The 20,360-nt window shown below is 44.9% G+C and overlaps 1 protein-coding gene across 1 annotated transcript in view; it reads right to left on the bottom strand.

The window, feature by feature from the left end:
* Positions 1-20,360, bottom strand: part of LOC116658040 — a 59,400-nt gene that overhangs the window by 38,471 nt on the left and 569 nt on the right. Inside the window, exons 2-3 of the mRNA XM_032462344.1 lie at positions 15,350-15,569; positions 1,782-1,888 (exon numbers count right to left, since the gene is read on the bottom strand). Of these exons, the coding sequence (XP_032318235.1) occupies positions 1,782-1,888; positions 15,350-15,569 (327 nt within the window). The remainder of the gene's footprint in view (positions 1-1,781; positions 1,889-15,349; positions 15,570-20,360) is intronic.

Below are 20,360 nucleotides of genomic sequence, written 5' to 3'. Positions count from 1 at the left end.
TTATTAACAAATATTTCCTCAGCTCAGCACCAAGCCAGCCCTGGGCACTGCTGGGGAAGGATCTGGAAGGCCTAGGAGAATGAATGTTAGAAAAAGGAAAGAGAAGAAGCATACAAGGCCCTGTCTCTACACCGCCACACCATGAAGTTCCACCAAATTGTCCAGTATGGGTGTGGCCAACATTAAGGTGGGCTAAACAGGTTATAGAAACTGAACCACAGTGGAAATTCCAAACTTCTCTATGTTTTTTCCCAGTTCAAGCATGAGCTCAGCAGGCCCTCCGTGCCAGTCACTAGACAAGGCCCAGAGTTCTCCCAAATACAGATCCCTATTAACACATGTGCAAACCACATACAGGCCCACCAGAAGAAAAACGCCCACAGATAAGATGGAATTACTGAAACTGAAAGCAGCCAACCAGCATATATTACTAGCAAAAACGGTGCTGCTAGAAATAGACTCATGGACATAGAAAACAAACTGTGGTTAGCAGGCAGGAAAGGGTGGAGGGACAGATTAGGCATTTGGGATTAACAGATACACATTTATAAATATAAAATAAATGACAAGGAGCTTCTGTGCAGCACAGGGACATATATTCAATTTCTTATTGTTGTACTAAAGACAGTACAGTTGTACTGAAAACAATCTGAAAAATATGTGTGTACATATGCATACGTATAACTGAATCACTGCTGTACACCTGAAAATAACACTGTAAATTGACTACACTTCAATAAAAAATAATTTTAAAAAAATTAGTAAAAATAAAAGCAACACCATGAAAAAAATAAAAGGACGCTGTAATCCCCTTAGCTGTAGGTGGTGAACTCTGGTTACAAGCACCAAGTCTACTGGATCACTCCAGCACTGGCTGTCACTCTTTCTGACCATCAGGGAGTCACTTGGCTTCACTGAGATTATTTTTCTCTTTTGTGAAAGGCTACAGTTGCAACTAACGATGTATAGAATCTCATCATTCACAGACCCAACAATTAGGACTTCCCATGGGCCAGACTCTGGATAGATGAAAAGATAGGGTCCCAGATACATTCATGGGTAGAAGAAGTTTATGCCTAAAGACATTAATTCTTCCTCTTTTAATATACAGACTCAATGCAATTCTGATTAGAATTCCTACCAGATTTTTCATGGAGTGTAACAAGTTAACTTATGGTCAGGAACAGCCAAGAAATTTCTTTAGAACCACCACTCAGGAGGGGAGGATAAGTCATTCATTTCCACTGTTCTTACTGAAGTGATGACAACGTTCTGGAATAATAATTGTTGCACCATTGTGAATATACTAAAAGCTGCTGAATTGTACCATTTAAATGGATGGCCTTAATGGTGTGTGAACAATATCACAATAAAGCTGTTCTATGAAAAAGTATTTCTTGACAACTATTTTTCCCTCTATACTACTAGTCTGCCCCACAATTTAAGAAAAACAAACAAAAACAAAACAAAACAAAACAAAGATTTGCCAGGAGATCGTTAAGACTGCAATATTCCAGGATCTCCAAAATACCTCTGGTGGTGCTGCTCCTGTTAACAAACACTAGCTGGGCTGGACTAGTTAGGGACTATAACTGTCTTTTTAAAATCGATGGTTACATGTTTCACCCTGGGAGGGGGAGGATGGAGGATGTCGCAGCGTCATGCCTTCAGCTCATTTTTAACTGAACCAAGCCCTGCTTTCAACACTGTAATCCCTCACACTATAAAAACATGTGACATCAACAAACATCCCCATCCTAACACCAGAAAAAGCTACTTACCTGGGGCAGAAACACTGAAGGAGGAGACAGAAGCACTCTCAGCACTGGCTCTCCCTTTTCCCGACTCCACCAGGAGAAGCTGGGCTTTACAGCTGGAGGGTCTCAGCCTGGGGAAACAGCACCCACGCCGCTGAGCTGGACCTTGGGGAGCGGGAAAGGGAAAGGAGGGCAGCCCCGGGGTCGCGGGGCAGGGAAAGCGGCGGGGGGCGCGGGCTGCAGCCCTGCTTAGAGGCCAGTCCCAGCCTCAGCCCCCACCCCCGCCCGGTCCGCAGACCCCGCCGGCCCAGGACACAGCCCGCCCAGGGGCGGGGACGGGTTGCTGGGCGAGGAGAGGAAACCCGGGAGGGGAGGACTCGCGGGCGGGAGAGGGGAAGGGGACGCCGGCCGTGGACTGAGGGGAGCCCGGCTGGGGCGAGAGGCGGCAGGTGAGGGCGCGGCGGGGACGGGGGTGGCCGGGCCCCCGGCAGGTGCCAACCTGGCCCTGGACAGGTGTGGCCGGTGCACCGGGGCAGGTGGCCCAGGTAGAGGGGGGCTGGCTTTAGCCCCTCAGCTGGACAGGCTCTGGCTCACACCCTTGCGGGCTGTGACACGCGGACCCCCTTCCTCGGAACACTGCACCTTGCATTTCCGCAGCTGGAGGCCCCGGCTCGGGGCAGGAGCCAAAGGCCTACCGGGCGACAGAGCCTAGCAGACTATGGGGCCGATCCCCAGCTCGGAGTTGGAGCTTTGAACTCGCGGTCCAGCTGGCACTGACCTGCACATGCGCAGGAGGGCCAGCGAGCCGCTCTGGGTTCTAGGGAGGGAGAAAATGGGAGGGGGAGGGGAGGAGGGGAAAAGTGCAGGGAGAGAGATGGACAGAAGGAGGAGAAGGGAGGGATCTGGAGGGGGTGGGGGAGTAGCAGAGATGGAGAGAAAAAGCTTTACCTCTGGGGGCACTCCGAAGGAGGCGGCAGTCCTGCCTCTGCACCCCTCTCTAACCCTTCAAGGCCTGCAGCTCAGATTTTACCTCCCTTGTCCAGCCCCTCAGCCGAGGCCCCTGCAGAACCCCTACGGGGACCACAACCATTGCCCCCACGCGGAGCTGGGTTTCCTGTAGCTCTGGGAACAAAGCACCCTCAGGTGTTGTCGCTCAGAACTTCCTTGGGAACAGTATAATTTCCCCTTTTACAGGCTGGGAAACAGGCAGGCATGATCTCTGCCTTAGCTGCACTTTCCCAGGTTTTGGGCTGGCGGAGAGTGGGAGGTACAAGTTCAGAGCCCCAGACGGAGCAGACTGCCTGAGTGTTGGTGCATAGTCCCCATCCCTCCAGGGTAAACCACTCCCCACCCTCGGGGGCCCATAAAGGGGTCACAGTAGGCCCCTGGGTGTGGGAGAGCTGTCCTCAGTTCCAGCGCCCAGCTTGCTAGGTAGATAGGAGTGTTACCGTGTTCAAACTCATTCTCCTTAATGCAGGGCAAGCCAATAAATCCGGAGACCAGGTGTTGGGGCTTGGAATAGCAAGTTTCTGTAGACCTACATGGCAAACTAATGCCCTGGAGAACCATCTCCCCAAGTCAGAATTCAGGCTCCTTTCCTACTTGCTTGGTTGTTGCAAGCTTCTTGGTGTAGGAATTCTTGTTAGAATCCTTTGTTCTTGCAGCTGTCCACCTGGGTCAGATCCCTGTAAATCTCCAACAAAACAAATGTTATTTTCTATTCCGCAACTTGTTATCTTTATATAAATGGAAAAGTGTTAATATCCTTAAAGGCCAGAGACTTCAGAATAGGCTCTCCTGTGTATTTCAGGCTCTAGGCAACACTGTTTTGCAAAAGATACAGAACCAGCAAGACTAAGCCTAGGAAACAGGGCACAGGGTTAAAGTCAAAGGAACAGATGTAATATGGAGTCAGATTTGTTCTTTTCTATTATCGGGGCAAAAGCCACTTGAGGATTTAAATCCCTTTAAGTTAAAAATAAGTAAAGCTTTAAAGGAACTTACATACATAGGTGGGAATATGCATAGCATATTTGGAAAAGCACACAAAGGATTATAAACAGTGGCATCTCCAGGGAGGGCTGAGAGAACAGAGGATGAGGGAAAACTTCTTTCATTTGCGTATTTTTGTGCTGTTTGAATTTTTTAACCATATGCATGTATTTCTTTTTCAGTTAAAAAAAAGTGTAATTGAGCAAAGGAGTAACTAGCTCAGCAAATACAGCAGCCATGGGAAAACTGAGCCATCACTTTTGCTTTAAGCCAGGAAGGAGTTATTGACTCTCTCCTACATGCCCAGTGCTGTTTTATAACATTTTTATTATTTATATTTTTCATTATATAATAACATGCTATCCCTCACCCCTGCCAAGAGCTGGTGGAAAACCAATTGAGTTTTCATTGAGTTGCTTTCCAAGGAGTAGAAATGAGTTATAAACAGAACATATCTTCAGGGCAAAAAAGGCGGAGTGGTTTTCCAGCAGGCCAGACAGCTATGAAGGGTTTTCAATAGAGGCGCCCAGAGGCTGAGAGAGAAAGCCTCCAGGACCCTACAAAAAGCTGCCCAAAGTGCCTTTTCCATGGAACTACTGAAATAGGAAAGAACAAATCTGACTCCATATTAGATCTGTTCCTTTGACCTTAACCCTGTGCCCTGTTTCCTAGGTTTAGTCTTGTTGGTTCTACACCTTTTGTAAAACAATGATGCCTAGAGCATGAAATATACAGGAGACCCTATTCTCAAGGCTCTGACTTTGAAGGATATTAACACTTTTCCATTTATATAAAGATAACAAGTTACAGAATAGAAAATAACATTTGCTTTGTTGGAGGTTTACAGGGATCTGACCCAGGCGGATAGCTGCCAGTATAAAGGATTCTAACAACAAAGAATTCCTACACCAAGTTTGCAACAACAAGGCATTCCCGCTTCCCCTTTTTAATATAAAAAGAGCCTGAATTCTGACTTGGGAAGATGGTTCTCCAAGACATTAGTCTGCCATCTTCTCAGCTGGCTTTCTGAATTAAAATCTCTATTTCTTGCCCCAAAACCTGGTCTCCTGATTTATTGGCCTGTAATGCACGAGCAGAACAAGTTTAGACTCAATAACACAAAGATACATTGAAAGCACCCATTTGGTATATTAAATGACCTGCTTCCACTCGTCTTCCTGACATTTTCTTCTCTTGACCACTCCAGCTGTTTAAGAAAAACCTGTCCCTCTGCTCATGTGGACACATTTCCAGTCTCTAGCCACTACCCTTCCAGATAAGAACTGATGCCAAGAAGGCAATGGAAGTTGCTAAGAGGTATTACCTGGCCAGAAAAGGGCAGAAGTGGGTACGGGCTGATGTTCAGGAGCAGGCTGTGATGCCTGACAAGATGTCATAAGTACGGATAGAGAGCTGGGCACCAAAGAAGCTTCTAATCCTCCATGAGGCACTTGTTGTATAGGAATGAAAAGCCCCAGACTATAGCTCTGATCCCACCACGAGCTTCCTGGGCAAGGCTGGGCAAGTCATTTAAATTCTCTAGGCCCGTCCTGTCCAACATGGGAGCCACCAGCCACATGCAGGATTATGAAGTTATTCTGTAGCCAGACAGAATTATAAATAAACATTTTATTGAAAAGGCTCAGCATGTATAATGTTTAAAAACATTAGTGGTTTTCTTGCCCTAACGAGTTATTTTTCTATGTCTAGCTTTCTGTGATTTGTAACGCCCGTGACTAAAGATACCCTTATAGTGAGGTATTTTGAAACTATAAGTTACTGGACACAATACTCTCATATCACAGTTGAAAAAAATTGACCCACATAAGCAAGGTGATCTGATTTAGTAGTTATGAGCAGGAGCTCTGGGGCCAGCCTGCCTGAGTATAAATTCTCACTCTGCCTCCAGGGGGTTCTGTGTGAATCTTGGACAAAATTATGCTGCTGCTGCTGCTGCTGCTGCTGCTGCTGCTGCTGCTGCTGCTGCTCCTGCTGCTGCTGCTTATTTGTGACTCTTTTTCCTTGCATTTTAAATAGTGAGGAATATGTAGACTCTATCTCCTGCTGCGTTGGCAGGATTAAATGAGTTAACGTATGTGCCGCCCACTTCCCTGGGTTTCAGCATTCTCCAGGGAATTCTCCAGGATTCAGCAATCAGTTCCAAACTCAGAGGCATTCTCTACTGTCTTCGTCAGTCTGGGATGCTGTAACAAATTACCATGGGTTGGGTGGCTTAAACAATCAGCATATTCCTCAAGTTTTGGAGGCTGAGACTTTCAAGGGAAAGGCATCTGAGAGAGGATAGCCTTCATGGCTTGAAGATGACTGTTTTCCCACTATCTTCATGGGCCAGAGAGCAGAGAGAAGCAAGCTCTCTGAGGCCTCTTATAAGGGCACTAATCCCATTCATGAGGGCTCTACTCTCATGACCTCATTTTATCCTACTAATCACCTTCCAAAGGCCCCGCCTCCCAGTACCATCACCCCGGGAGATGGGGTTTCAACATATGGATTTTGAGGGGATGAAAACATTCAGTCCACATATTGGCTAACTCTCCCCAACATGCAATCATCAAACTTATAGCTAATTTCAAAGTAATGCTTATATCTTTCTGCCCATTTCCATTCTTACATCCAGTAACACTGAAGCCCTGTGACATTTTATTCCTTATTTTTCTGGTAGAGATTTAATCGATTCCTCTACTCCAATGCTCTCCTCACTCCAAACAATCTGCTTAACAGCCCTATAAGGTAGTTCTTCCTTAAAACACCTTCCACTGCACCTGGTTGTTTTTTAGGTGTAAATGTCAAAATCCTCTCCACACCCCAGCCTAGACGTTTAATCCCTTACACAACCACTCCTTATGTTACTTTTCTATTGCCACTGTAACAAATTTCCATAAATGTAATAGCTTAAACCAGCACAGATTTATCAGCTTATGGCTGTGGAGATCAGAGATCCAACACAGTTCTCATTGGGCTAAATTCAAGGTACCAGCAGTGTTCCTTCCTTCTGGAGGGTCTAGAAGAGAATGTTTCCTTGTTTTTTGTTTTTTGTTTTTTTCCCCCAGTTTCCAGAGGTCACCCATCTTCCTTAGCTTGTGTCCCATGACTTCTCCATCTTCATGGCCAGCAGCCTTTCTGAACATCGCTCCATGGCTACACCTCCTTTTGACCCTAAACTCAGCTGGGAAATGTCCTCCATTTTTAAGGACCCCTGTGATTACATTGGGCCCACCTTGACAATCCAGGCTACTCATCCTATTGTCTCATCTCAGGGTCCCCTTTTCCCACCCCACTCAGACATTATGTATGTGGCTGTGACACTCACCTTGTGTAACATTTCCTCTCATGAGCAATTTAAATTCAAGACACTTATGAATGGCTTTTTGTTTTTCTTCCTTAGTCTTTCTACATTCAGTACGTCTGGTGAGATTATATGAATCCTGTTTATTTGTGGCCTGGCACTAATCTTTAATAATGTATCATGGGCTTAAAGGGCTAATGGACAATTTAGAAGACAGAAATCCTCTAAGATTTTTGTCCTAAAATATCTGTCATCCCTTTTGCCATGTACAGTAACATGTCACAGGCGGCCCAGCTTCACTCACTTTCTCTTCCTTTCCATTGACTATCCTGTTCCCACGGCTTCCTTCATTCACCACATCAGGATTTCATGACCACATTCTTCTCTAAATGAAATGGATATCTTGCATCTAATGTCTGATAACTGTTCTTATTGTATATGCACACACTGACCTACACGTAAGCCCATCCATCTCTTTATTTTCCTAGAATCTTCCAGAGGAATCAGTTCCATGATGATGATGATGACACTGACAGTGATGACAGGGGCCTCTCAAGGACTCTGATAAAGAGGGAATCAATGAAGAGAGGGAATCATTGGAAAATTGCCCTAGAAACAGGCTTAAAGGTAAATAACTGCTATAGTGTTTAATGAAATTGACTAATATTTAATTATTTTTAAAACTTTATATCACTGTATTTAAATTTTTAAGGGGAATTTTCATTCACCACTAACCAAGAGTCAACTCTAGGACCAAAAACAAAGAGGATTTCTATCTTCTAACAAATTGTCCACTGGCCTTTTAACACATGATCCTTTAAAAAAGATTAGTGCTGGGCTGAAAATAAGCAGGATTCATATAATCTCACCAGACACAGTGAATGTGGAAAGACTAAGGAAGAAAAACAAAAAGCCATTCACAACGTCTTGAACCTTATGTTGCTCACAGGAGAAAAGGTTAGCCACGGTGAGCGTCACATCAACATGACGCCTGAGTGGGATGGGGAAGCTGATCTTCCTCATCAGACATTTATGCTGATTTGTTAGATGCCAACACAATTTCCTCATTGGATTTGCTTCTAATAGGTATGGAAGAGTTTAGGCTCTACCAAAAGCAGACTAAACATTTTCCCCTGCTGTCAGGTCTCTGGACTGAATGTCTCCACAAGAAGGATATGATTATGTTTCATAGGGAATTCTTCCTGAGAAACAACAGGCTTTTCGAGGGCAGAACTGCAGGTCCCCCCATGGAGGGCTGGAGGAGGGCTAGAAGGGTCACTGGAAATACAGCAGTTCAGATACTGCTGCTCAGGCAGTCAAAGACAGCATTGCTATCTCTAAGGATATGATATTCTCCCAAAAGATCTGTGACTGAAGGTGCATGTGAACACTAAGCAGGTTGTTAAAACACAGCAGCACATAATTTGCATCACAACTCAATTACAGCATGTTTTGATATTTGGAAAATAATTAGCCAATTTTTTTTGAAAGTGCAGCAGTAGCAATAGAAAGAAAAAAGACTGAGCCATCTTGGAGACAACAGTCAATAAACAATTCTAAATCTGCAGGATTCCTTGACAATATGCAAGCAATGAGCTAGATGTCTGCTGCATATACCTCTTACTGCAGGGCTCACTCCTGCAAAGCACAGAACTAGTTTTCTCAGCAGACAGAGGGAACCAAGTCAAGATTCCTAATCTTGAGAGATTTACTATATGGCAGGAAAGATCAGACAAGTACATACAGCCAAACATGAATAAATGCAATCAAACATTGTGAAATGTGAATGAAGCACAGGAGAAAGAGAAATTTCTTTCACCTGGGATCTAGAGAGACTTCTTCAGAAAATGTGGTTTTGGAGATGGCCAAAGAGATGGGTAGAATTTTGGCATAACAGGATGTAAGGAATTTAAAAACTGATTCTAAAATTCATATAAAAATGCAAAGGATCCCAAATATCCAAAACAACTTTAAACAAGAAAAACAAAGTTGGAAGACTTACACTATCTGATTTTCAGACTTTTTTTGGTAAAGCTACAATAGAATGCATGGTATTGGTGTAAAAACAGCAAAATAGAATAAAGGAACACAATAGAATGTTCAGAACTAAACCAACACTTATATGGACAATTTATTATCAAAAAGGATGCAGTGGAGGAAGGATCTTTTCAACAAATAGTGCTGGAAAAATTAGTGATATGCAAAAAAACAAAAGAACTTTGACCCATATCTCACAAAATACACAAAAAATAACTCAAAATGGATCATAGATATTAAAAGGAAATCTAAAACCATAAAACAGCTAGGAGAAAAAACATAGGCTTAAGCTTTATGACCTTGGGTTTGGCAAATATTTCTCTGCTATGACACCAAAAGTATAACCTATTTAAAAAAAAAACTTATATAGTGAACTTTATCAAAATGAAGACTCTTCAAAGCTCTTCTAAACACTGCTAAGCAAATGAAAAGACAAGCCATCGACAGAAAATATTTGCAGATCATATATCTGATAAAGGCCTTGTTATGGAAACGACAGGCCAGCCAAGAAACAAGCACCACTCAGAGGGTTGGAGTACTCAGATGTATTACACCGGAGGGCTCAGAGGGGCTCCTGCTCCAAAGCTCTGAGCACCTCCAAGACGTGTGCATGAGGTTTTATAGGGTAAAGAACAAGCTTGGGGTATTCAGCCAATAGGCATGGAACAGCTTTAGCAGCATCATTATCACAAAAGTGGAGGCAGGGAGGCAGCAAGCCAACATTCCAAAGCCAGATATATCTCTTTGAAAATCCAGCTGGCTAGCAAAAAACATGAACAGCAAACCAACACTAATTAACTTAGATTTATGAGTTAGTCCAGCAGAACTCAGATCAGTATTCTGATACTTAGATTTGTGAGTTATCTTGTTAGCCCAGCCCAGCCTCTCCCTCACATTCCTAGACTTGTGAGTTATCTTGTTAGACCAGCCCGGCTTTTCCTTCAAATTCCCCCCTCTTGATGTTTTCACAACCCTAGTTGGAGTACGCATCATCACTTATCTGTTGCAGGGGCTCATAATTGGAGGCTAACATCTGAAGTTTTATAGCCTCTATCCGCCCACTGACAAAGCGGGTCAGGAAGTTTAGGACATAGGACCCAAATAGCAGAACTGCAAAAATCAGGAGCAAAGTACCTATGAACAGTGCCAGTCAGGAGCTCCAACCCCAGAGGCCTGTCCATGGGTTCTTATCTAAAATACGTGTTCTCTTTTCCACTCGGTCTTGTAACTCTTGAACCACCCCTCTGACAATTCCTGATTGATTGGCATAAAAACAGCACTCTTTGTTTAGGAAGAGGCATAGTCCCCCCTCTTTGGCTGTGAGTAGGTCCAGACCCCTCCTGTTTTGTAAGACCACCTCGGCCAGAGAGTCGATTTGATTTTGCAGAGTTCCCAGGGTTTCTGCTATTCATTGGAGATTGTGGCTGAATTCACCTTTAAGGTGATAATAGTAATAAAAGGAAGAGGCTATGCCACCGATTCCTGTCCCTATGTTCCAGTCAGGTGGGGTGGCGCTAGCTAGCCCCACTGCTAGTACGCAGACTGGTATAGCAAACAAGGAAAGAGGCAAGGGAGCACAAAAGAAATACATTTAACAGCTTCGTTGAGCTTTCCTCAAGCTTCGGCCGTGCATTGACTAGCCAGCATTCGGGTGTGGCTAGAGCAGGGCTTGTCAATACTTTTCTGGTCCCTCTTGATCTTGATCTTGAGCGGGTCTCCCGGGACACTCTCAATTTTTCAAAGACCCTCTGTCTGAGGTGAAGTCGCTCTCTTAACCCTGGAGTGGTGGATCAAAGGGATGATTCCTGTAACTTTAACAGCTGTAGGGGTAGCTAATACCACTAAATATGGTCCCTTCCATGTTGGTTTGAGAGGTTCCTTTTTCCAATCCTTCACCCATACTTGGTCACCTCGTTTACGGGGATGCACTTGGACCCTTAATGAAAAGAGGATTCTCTCTATTACCCAACCCCAAACTTCTCATAGTACTTGTCCTAGTCCCCACAGTTGTTGTTGGAGCCCGAAGTTTCCTATTTCTGGGGTGGGATTTCCCATCCTGACTAAAGGTAGAGGTCGCCCATCGAGTATTTCAAAGGGAAAGTACCCAATATTAAATCTTGGGGTGCATCTTATTCGCAACAGAGCCAGGGGTAAAATGTCCACCCAGGGTAGCTGGGTTTCTTGGCTGATTTTAGCTATCATTTGTTTTAGAGTTCTGTTCATTCATTCTACCTTCCCTGAGCTTTGAGGCCGGTATGCTGTGTGCAGGTTAAAGCGGATGATCAGTGCCTTTGCCACTTGCTGTACAATTTCCGCCACAAAGGCGGGTCCATTGTCAGACATGATGGAGGTAGGCATTCCAAATTGAGGGATAACATCCCTGAGAGCCTTTGTCACTTCTCTTGCTTTCTCTGTCCTGGTGGGGTAGGCCTCTACCCACCCTGTGAAGGTGTAGACGAAAACCAGCAGGTACTTATATCCCTTACTGGGCCTAAGTTCAGTAAAGTCCACTTCTAAATCTTCGAAGGGAGCCAATCCGCATCATTGTATTCCCATTGGCCCAGTGAGCCCTTGTTTTGGATTGTTTTGTGCACAGAGCAAGCAGCGTTGGGAGAGTGATGTGCATAGAGTAGGGAGATGAGAAATTAGGAAATATCGCTTTAAGAGGGCCTCCAAAGCCGTTTTTCCCATATGTGTGGCTTCGTGTTGTTGTTGGACTAGATGAGAAGCTAGTCGTTCTGGGATGAAAACCCTTCCATCCGTCATGATCCACCATCCGTCGTTTCCTTTCTTTCCTTGTTCAGCCTGTGCCCACTTGTTTTCATCGTGGCTATATTCTGGGGCAGTGAGTAGCTCTGGCGCTGCCATAACTTTAATTACTGAGTGTTCCCAGGCGGCTGCCTCTCTTGCCTTTGATCAGCCAACCTGTTCCCCTGGCTTACAGGGTCATTTCCTTTTTGGTGTCCCTTACAGTGAATAACGCCATCTGTCACTAGATGGCCCACTATTTGACAGGATTGTGGTTGGCAGAAATGGCGGGCAGTTGAATCCCCAGTAGCCCCTAAAATAGTCGCCTTTTTCTTTGTCAGGGGTGCTACAGGTTGGGTCACCACAGAATACTCTGCTCCTGTGTCTACCATAAAATTCATTGGTTGGCCTCCTATAAACATCTTGACCTTGGGCTCCCGGGGGCCCAGGGGCAGGGAGTCCGGTCTCTCCTTCTCTGAGTCGACCCCAGCCTGTCCGATGTGATTACTGGCTGGTGGCTCCAGCTGATAAGTAGGCCTTTTGAGGGGTGCTCTCTTTCCATCCTTTCTGTTTAGGCACTCGTTCTTCCAGTGTCCAGTCTCCCGGCAGTATGCGCACTTGTCTTGTCTCAGGGGCATCCATGGTTCGGGTCCCCTCTTCCAGGATGGTGCAGGATTCTGGCTGAAGCTTGTTTTCCCCAGGGCTGCTGCAAGGAGTGCGGCTTTCTGCTTCATTCGCTGGTCTGCCTCCCATTGTGCTTCCCGTTCTTGGTTTACAAAACTTTGTTTGCTACTTCAGGCAGCAGTGTAGCATTCATCCCTGCGAATCCATCCAGTTTTAGGAGTTTCTGGCATATATCTGGGTATGATTGGGCTACGAAGGCAGTGTTGACCATCTGCTGGTTCTCTTGGGCCTCAGGATCAAAAGAAGTGTAGACTCGGAATGCTTCACACAGTCTCTCATAGAAGTCAATGGGGGTTTCGTCTGGCCTTTGGGTCACCGTGGTCATTTTAGACATGTTAGTTGGCTTCTTGGCTCCCGCTCTTAGCACTTGTAGGATGGCCTCCCGGTACTCACGCAGCGCTTCTCTTCCTTTTTGGGTGTTAAAGTCCCAATCTGGTCTGGTGTCGGGGGCATGTGTCATGGCCCATCTCTCTACATCCATTGTGTCCCCAGGGGCTCGGCCCTGCAGCCATTTTCGTGCTTCAATGAGAATTCTTCTCCTCTCCTCCGTATTGAAAAGAGTCAGAAGCAGCTGGCAGACATCTTCCCAGGTGGGCTGATGAGAATAGAAGATAGACTCTAGGAGTTCAATCATAGCCTGCGTCTTGACAGCCTGATTACAGTTGTCACATACCACCAAGTAGAAATCATTGTGGGCTGGACAGAGACCAAATATTCACATGTCTTTGTGACAGAGCTCTATTACTATCCCAGCATCGCTTCGGGACGGGGCATGGGCCGGCGCTCCCCGATAGTTGCCATGGAGGAGGCGGTGGCAGAGGTGGAGGCGGTGCCAGGGATGCGGGGGCTGCCGCTGCTGTTGTTGCCGGGAGGCTGTGGTCGCTGCTCCATCCTCTGCCACTTGGCGTGGCTCCGCTTGACTTCTTCTGTGGCCCGCTCTGACACTTTTCACTCCTTTTCTTTGGAGGGCAGGCCAAAAATCCTGACTGGTTTACCAGTGGCTCTTTATCTGCTATTATTGTGGAAGCTCTTCTTCTTAATTTTGTTTAGACCATAATGTGATTGAAATGCCTGCAGTTTTTCAGAGTAGGAAGGAGTATGATGGTGCCAATTGAGAAGGGCTGTAGTGCTAAAGGGTTGGTAGCAGAGTACGGGGTGCCTGGGCTGAACAGTCCTGTTTTCCCCAACTTGTTGTGGCCCTTGTGTCTCCCGCAGGGGCATTTGGAGGGCCGGTGGTGCTGGCCTTCTGGCTTGTGCTGACCAGAGTCTCCTTTCTATAGGCTCAGGCTTGGGGCTGGGCTCTGCCTCTGGGTCCTCAGGTTGGGGAGGTGTTGGTGCCCCGGGGACATACGGAGGGGGCAGGCACATTTTGTCCTCTGCATCTCCCTGGAAAATAGGTTTTTCTCTGGGTGTCTTTTTGGCCTGGACCGGCTGAGCTGCTAATATCTTGCATTGCCCAAGTCCATTTGAGCAGAACTGAATCCATGGGGGTAAAGTCTGGGTGATATTCAGCCAGGAGTCAATGTAAGGGAATTGATCTGGGTGGCCTGGGGTTCCAGTGATTATTCGATAGACTGCTCACACTGTTGCTAGGTCCAGAGTTCCTCCTGAGGGCCACCGGTCTCCAAAGGCCGGCCATTCAAGCACACAAAGTGCAGAGCCTGCCAGGGGTCATTCGAATTCCATAGTCTCCTGAGAATCCCTTTTTGAAATTCTTAATCATGCAGTCTAGAGTGGTGGGTTTCGACTTAGAGCCTCCCATTCTTTTCAGATGTTTAAGGATAATAGATCTGTTGTTTTAGATATTTGGGAAGGTAGCCGTTATATCTTTTCCTTCTTCATTCTTCAAAACACCGGAGTTCCCAGAGAGACTGCTCTCTTGCTGGGTCTATGAGTTGTTTGAAGGCTAATTTTGTCAGGGAGTCTGGGTTCCAGTCACAGCTGATGTCTCTGGAGCTCAAGGCCTCAAGCAGTTCCAGGGACTTTCTTCATTAAATCCTCTCTATATCCTGAACTAACGTAACAGGGGCAAGGGACTGACAGCAGGTGGTAAAACAAATGGACTAGAAAAGGGATCTCCAAGGCTGGGTGAGCCCTGTCCTGAAGGAAATCGTCTTTTAACTTGAGTCCTGGGGGTCTAAGGCTAGTCAAAAGGGGCACTATTTGGGTCAGTTCAGTAGGGGAACAATAAGTCTTGGGTGTTCTGTGACAGAATCAGGTGGGAGACTTTCTCAAAGAAATAGCATCCTAGCCTCCGAGGGCAAAGGGGCATTGACTCATTGGCTGTCTATGTCCTTTTCCCTCCCAGTGTAGCCACCCTGTGCCGGTGTCGCAGATATGACGAGGGTTTTCGCTGTGTCGGCCTGGCCGCTCCCCTCGTGGGGACGAAGGTGCCTCTTAGCTTTGGTGGGTCAGTATAAGTCGCTGACTCCGTTCGGGACCCTGAGGGGCCGATACCACCCTGAGCCGTATGAGGTAACCACAAAACTGCAGATTGGGACTCACTCGAATTCCATAGCAGAATGCTGTGGAGCTACAAACTCGAGCCTGATCGCATGCTTCACAGGCCGCTCACTCACACACACACACACACACACACACACACACACACACACACAGAGGTTAACAACAGTCCTCCCACCAATACCAATATCCTGTTTCCTGTAGGAGGGGATCTGCCTCCTCTTCTGTCCACTGGGACAGGACCTGATTCGTGACCTGATTCCCCCGCCTGAAATACCATCAGACGGAGAGTCTGTAGGAGGGGATCAGCCTCCTCTTCTGCCCATTGGGACATGACCTGATTCCTCCCGGGGGTTCCTACCTTGTCCGGACAGCCACCTGGTTAGTCTGTCCATCCCTCCATGGAATCTGGCTCTGGTTGTACTCCAGCCACCCGGGGGGCCGAGTTGCCATCACGAAGGAGAACCCGGAATACCGTCTGGCGGCGCCACCTCGTTCGCTGCCAGAATCCCGTCCCTCGGTCGGCCGGAGCCACCAGTCCAGTGGCTCAATGGGCCGGCGTGGTTGTATCTCGCTGGGGCCTCCAGAAATGTTACAGAAATGACAGGCAAGCCAAGAAACAAGCACCACTCAGAGGGTTGGAGTACTCAGATATATTATGCCAGAGGGCTCAGAGGGGCTTCTGCTCCGAAGCTTTGAGCACCTCCAAGGCGTGTGCATGAGGTTTTATAGGATAAAGTACAAGCTTGGGTTATTCGGCCAATAGGCATGGAACAGCTTTAGCAGCATCATTATCACAAAAGTGGAGGCAGGGAGGCAGCAAACCAACATTCCAAAGCCGGATATATCTCTTTGAAAATCTAGCTGGCTAGCAAAAAAGAAAAAGCATGAACAAGGAATCAGCAAACCAACACTAATTAACTTTGATTTACAAATTAGTCCAGCAGAACTCAGATCAGTATTCCAATACTTAGATTTGTGAGTTATCTTGTTAGCCCAGCCCATCCTCTCCTTCACATTCCTAGACTTGTGATTTATCTTGTTAGACCAGCCTGGCTTTTCCTTCACAGTCTCTCTTTGCATCTGATCCAGAATAACTAACTGTCAAGACTCAGTAATAAAGCAAACACCTGAATGAATGAGTGAGGCCAGAAAACACACTTCACTAAAGATATCCAGATGAATAATAAGCATATGAAAAGATGTGGATTAAAGATACCATTAGTTTTTAGGGAAATGCTTTTAAAAGCCACAGTGAGATACTAGTACAAATACATACTAGAATGAATACGATTATAAAGGCCGACCTCACAAAGTGCTGGCAAGGAATTAGAGCAACCAGAAGTCATATATACAACGAGGAATTTACAATAATACATTTTGGAAAAATGTTTAGCAGTTTCTTTAAAAAAGGTAAACATCTATCTACATATGACCCAGACATTCCTCATCTGGTTGCTTTAGAAAATAAAAGCATTTGTCCATACAAAGACTTGTAACCAAATATTCATTGCAAATTTATTTATAATAGCCAAAGTTGTAAATAATCCAGGCATCCATCAACAAGTAAATGGAGAAACAAATGATGGTCTATCCAAACACTGCTCACAATAAACTATTCAGTAAAAACTCAGCTCTAAACAATACTCTGCTATAAGAAAAATAAACTATTAATACAGCAACACAGATGACTCTCAAAATAATTACGCTGAATGAAAGAAGTCAGACAAAATAGAATAGATACTGCATGAATCCATTCACACAAGGATCTTGAAAATGCAAACCAATATGTTGTGACAGAAAGCAGACCAATGGTTTCCAGGGCAAGAGATGGGGAGGGAGGGAGGAACAGCAAAAGGTAGGAGAGAAGTTTTGTGGGTGATGGGTATGTTCACTGTCTTGAGTGTGGTCATGTTTTCTTGGGAATATACTTATGTCAAAATGTATTAAGTTGTACACTTTAAATATGTGAAAATTATTTTGCAAGTACACCTCAAAGCTGTTTTAAGAAAAAAGGCACTTCAGTCCTGACCCACCTCAGGGCCTGTTTGGAGTGAAATGATCAGTCCCTCACCCTGTCTGCCTGATGGGAAGGTTGAAAACCTCTCACGGAAGATAACATATGGATTTTTCATTCACAATGTCTGCCATGTAATAAAGAATTTCTAGACATGCAACATGTCAAGACTATATGACGGATAATATGAGAATAAGAAACATTAAGCAATGGATGCAAACCCCCAGGTGTTGTAGGCATCAGAGTTAACAATAAAGGCTATAAAATAATCATTTTTAATATATTCAAGAAAATGAGGAAATGATGGGAAAATAGATAACAGGATAAAGACTTTCACCAGAGAAATATACTGGAATGTATTTTTAAGGAAAATCAAACAGATACTCTAGAACTGAAGCTTTCAGTTCTAGAAACAGGTTAACACAGCTAATTTGGATCCCTTTTAAGTAAAACTTTCAGTAATGTTGGATAAAATACAACAACAAAAGTAATACAGAGCTAACTGTGGAGAGAGAAGTTCTCAGGTGACAATACAAAGAGGACACTTAAAGCCAGAATGGTAATCTTGTGAGCTGATGCCACCGCACCCTGGAGGGAAGGGGCTTTAATCTGCACATAAATAGGGATACAATGTCCATTTAGAATAAAGGATCCATACCAGATGTAGAAGAGTCTTCCTTTATAGAAACCTATGCATAAGACGTACTGGAAGACTTGCCTCTTCACTGAAAGGGAGACTCAAAGTTCTCCACGTGTGCACACAAGAAAGGGGTGAAAGAACTGGTTCTCTAGGGAAAAAAAAAAGTCTCCTTTAAAAAAAAATCTAATCTCCAAGACCCTGCTTCATATGAATATGGAATCCAGGTTGATATTCCACTTAAGATTCAGGAATTCCCAAGCCAAAAAATATAATAATTCCAGATTGATCAAATCACCTGGAGCCTTAGGATAACCAACACAAATTGTTCTCTAGGAAAACTTTAAAAACCAAGATGTAAGGGACAATCATAGGAAAAAAATTGTACTCACTAAAGAGAAGCTCACACAAATCTACATACACACAGACACACAAATAAAAACAGAAGGAAATAAGTGGCCACAGGGTAGAAAGAGCTAACCATAAAACACAGGATGGTCAATATTCCAGAGCCTAAAATTATGAAACAATCTAAGAGAGAGCATAAAATAAGTATGACTGAATCATTAAAAAATAAAATGAATCATATATAACATAATGAAAAATGAAGACATCATGAAAAATAAAACATCAATTCTTTAAAGAACTAAACAGAACTTATGGAAACAAAATACAGATAACATTTGGTATACAAAATTATATGTGTGGGTTAAATAACATTTAACCTTCAATATCTAGGGTGTTCCTTAAAATTCAAGAGTAATCTCTAAAATAATTGTTTAAAAAGAGAATAAAAATAAAGAAGTCAAAATGAAGCATGCAAAATAGGCCAGTCACTATTCTGTGTTCTTCATCTATTTTATCACTTAATGCTCACAGACTTTGAGGGGGATAGTACCACTTTTTGTATATGAAGAAAGTGAGTCTCAACGGGCTTACATATCCTGGTTACATGGTTAGCAAGGGAGGGAACCAAGCCCAGATAGGCTGTCTCTAGACGCCATGCTCTTAACCATGACTGCAAGGTATAAAACAGGCAGGAGAAAAGCAGAGCAAAGCAAATAGAAATCACAAAACAAGATGCCAGAAATAAAACATCATCGCTAATCACAACGTATTCAGATGAAATAAATAATGAGTTAAAAGATTTACAGGTTTCATTTGTTTACCCGAAACAAAGCAAAATTAAAACTTAAAACTGGTTGAAAGCTTAAAAGAGCAACAGAAAGAGGTCAAAAGTTAGAGCCAGAAAAAACAGACACCTGAGAAATACTAACCAACAGAAAGGGAATCACTCAAGCCACCCTCAGGTTCATAGGTACTTGAAACCCACCTTGGTCTGACACTTACCAGCTCTGTGCCTGAGCGAAACACTCAATCCCCCGGAACCTTTGTTCACTCACCTGTGAATATAATAATGGTCCCTCCCTCTATCCGGCCAATTTCTATTGACTGCAGTGTCCCAGGTACTGGTCAAGCCACCAGAGATCCATCGGTGAACAAATAAGTATCCTTTTCCTTGCAGGACTGAGGAGGAGCAGAACATAAACTACAGTCATAACAGTCAGGTGACTTGTATGGTATTCTAGAAGGTGATAGAAAGAGTATGATCAGGGAGTGGGGGGTTCTGGGGCAGAGATAAGGGGAAGGCAGTTTCCAGTTTAAAATGAGATGGCCAGAGTTGACCTCACTGAGGACCATGAGAAGGGGGTGTTATTTGCTGGGCTTCCTTTAACACAGCACCGCACACTGGGTGACGTGAACCACAGAGGCTCATTGTCACACAGCTCCAAGGGCTGGGAGTCTGCAGGCAGGATGTCAGCAGGACAGGTTCCTTCTGAGGGCTGGGAGGGAAAGGCTGGTCCAGGCCTCTCTCCTTGGCTTGGAGACGACCGTCTTCTCTCCACATCTCATCACGTCATCTCCCATGTACACGTGTCTCTGTGTCCACATTGCCCCTTTTTATAAGGACACAAGTCATACTGGATTAGGGCCCACTCTAATGACCTCATCTTAACCAATGACATCTGCAACAACACTATTTCCTAATGAGGTCATGTTCTGTAGTCCTGGGGATTAGGACTTCAGCATATGAGTTGGACAGAGACTGGCCAGGGCAACAGCCCTGTGGGTGCATGTCTGAAGTTCCCAAGGGCCAGCAGGGAGCCCAGTGCAGCTGAAGGGAGTGATCCAGGAAGAAAATAGGAGATGAGCTCAGCTTGGGGAGGGGGGAGGAAAGCTCTGAGTTCACTGAAAGGACTCTCGCTTCTTCACTGAGTGAAATGAGAATCCATTGTAAGATTTTGAGCAGAGAAGTATCACACCCTGGGTCTCACCCACGCCTGACTTAGGTGATGAGGATGAAAATGTTGAGGACTTTTGAGCTGAAAATAGTTAGACTACATATTGGACTTTGAGTTGATGGCATAGTAAATGAGACTCTGAAGTGTGTTGGGATGAGGTGGATGCATTTTGCATGTGGGATGGACATGAATCTGTGGGGCCAAAGGGAAGAATGTGGTAGAACAATGAATCTCCAATATGTCCACGGTCTGATCCCTAGAACCTGTGAATATGTCACTGTGTGTGGTAAAAGGGACTCTGCAGGTGTGACTCTTAAGGACCTTGGGATGGGAGATCACTGTGGGTAAGCAAACGACATCACGAAGATCCTTATGGGAGAGAAGCAGGACTGTCAGAGACAGAGATGTGGAGTAG

This window comes from Camelus ferus, chromosome 19 (assembly GCF_009834535.1).
Source record: "Camelus ferus isolate YT-003-E chromosome 19, BCGSAC_Cfer_1.0, whole genome shotgun sequence".
NCBI lineage: Eukaryota > Metazoa > Chordata > Mammalia > Artiodactyla > Camelidae > Camelus > Camelus ferus.
This window is presented reverse-complemented; position numbering and strand designations above follow the sequence as displayed.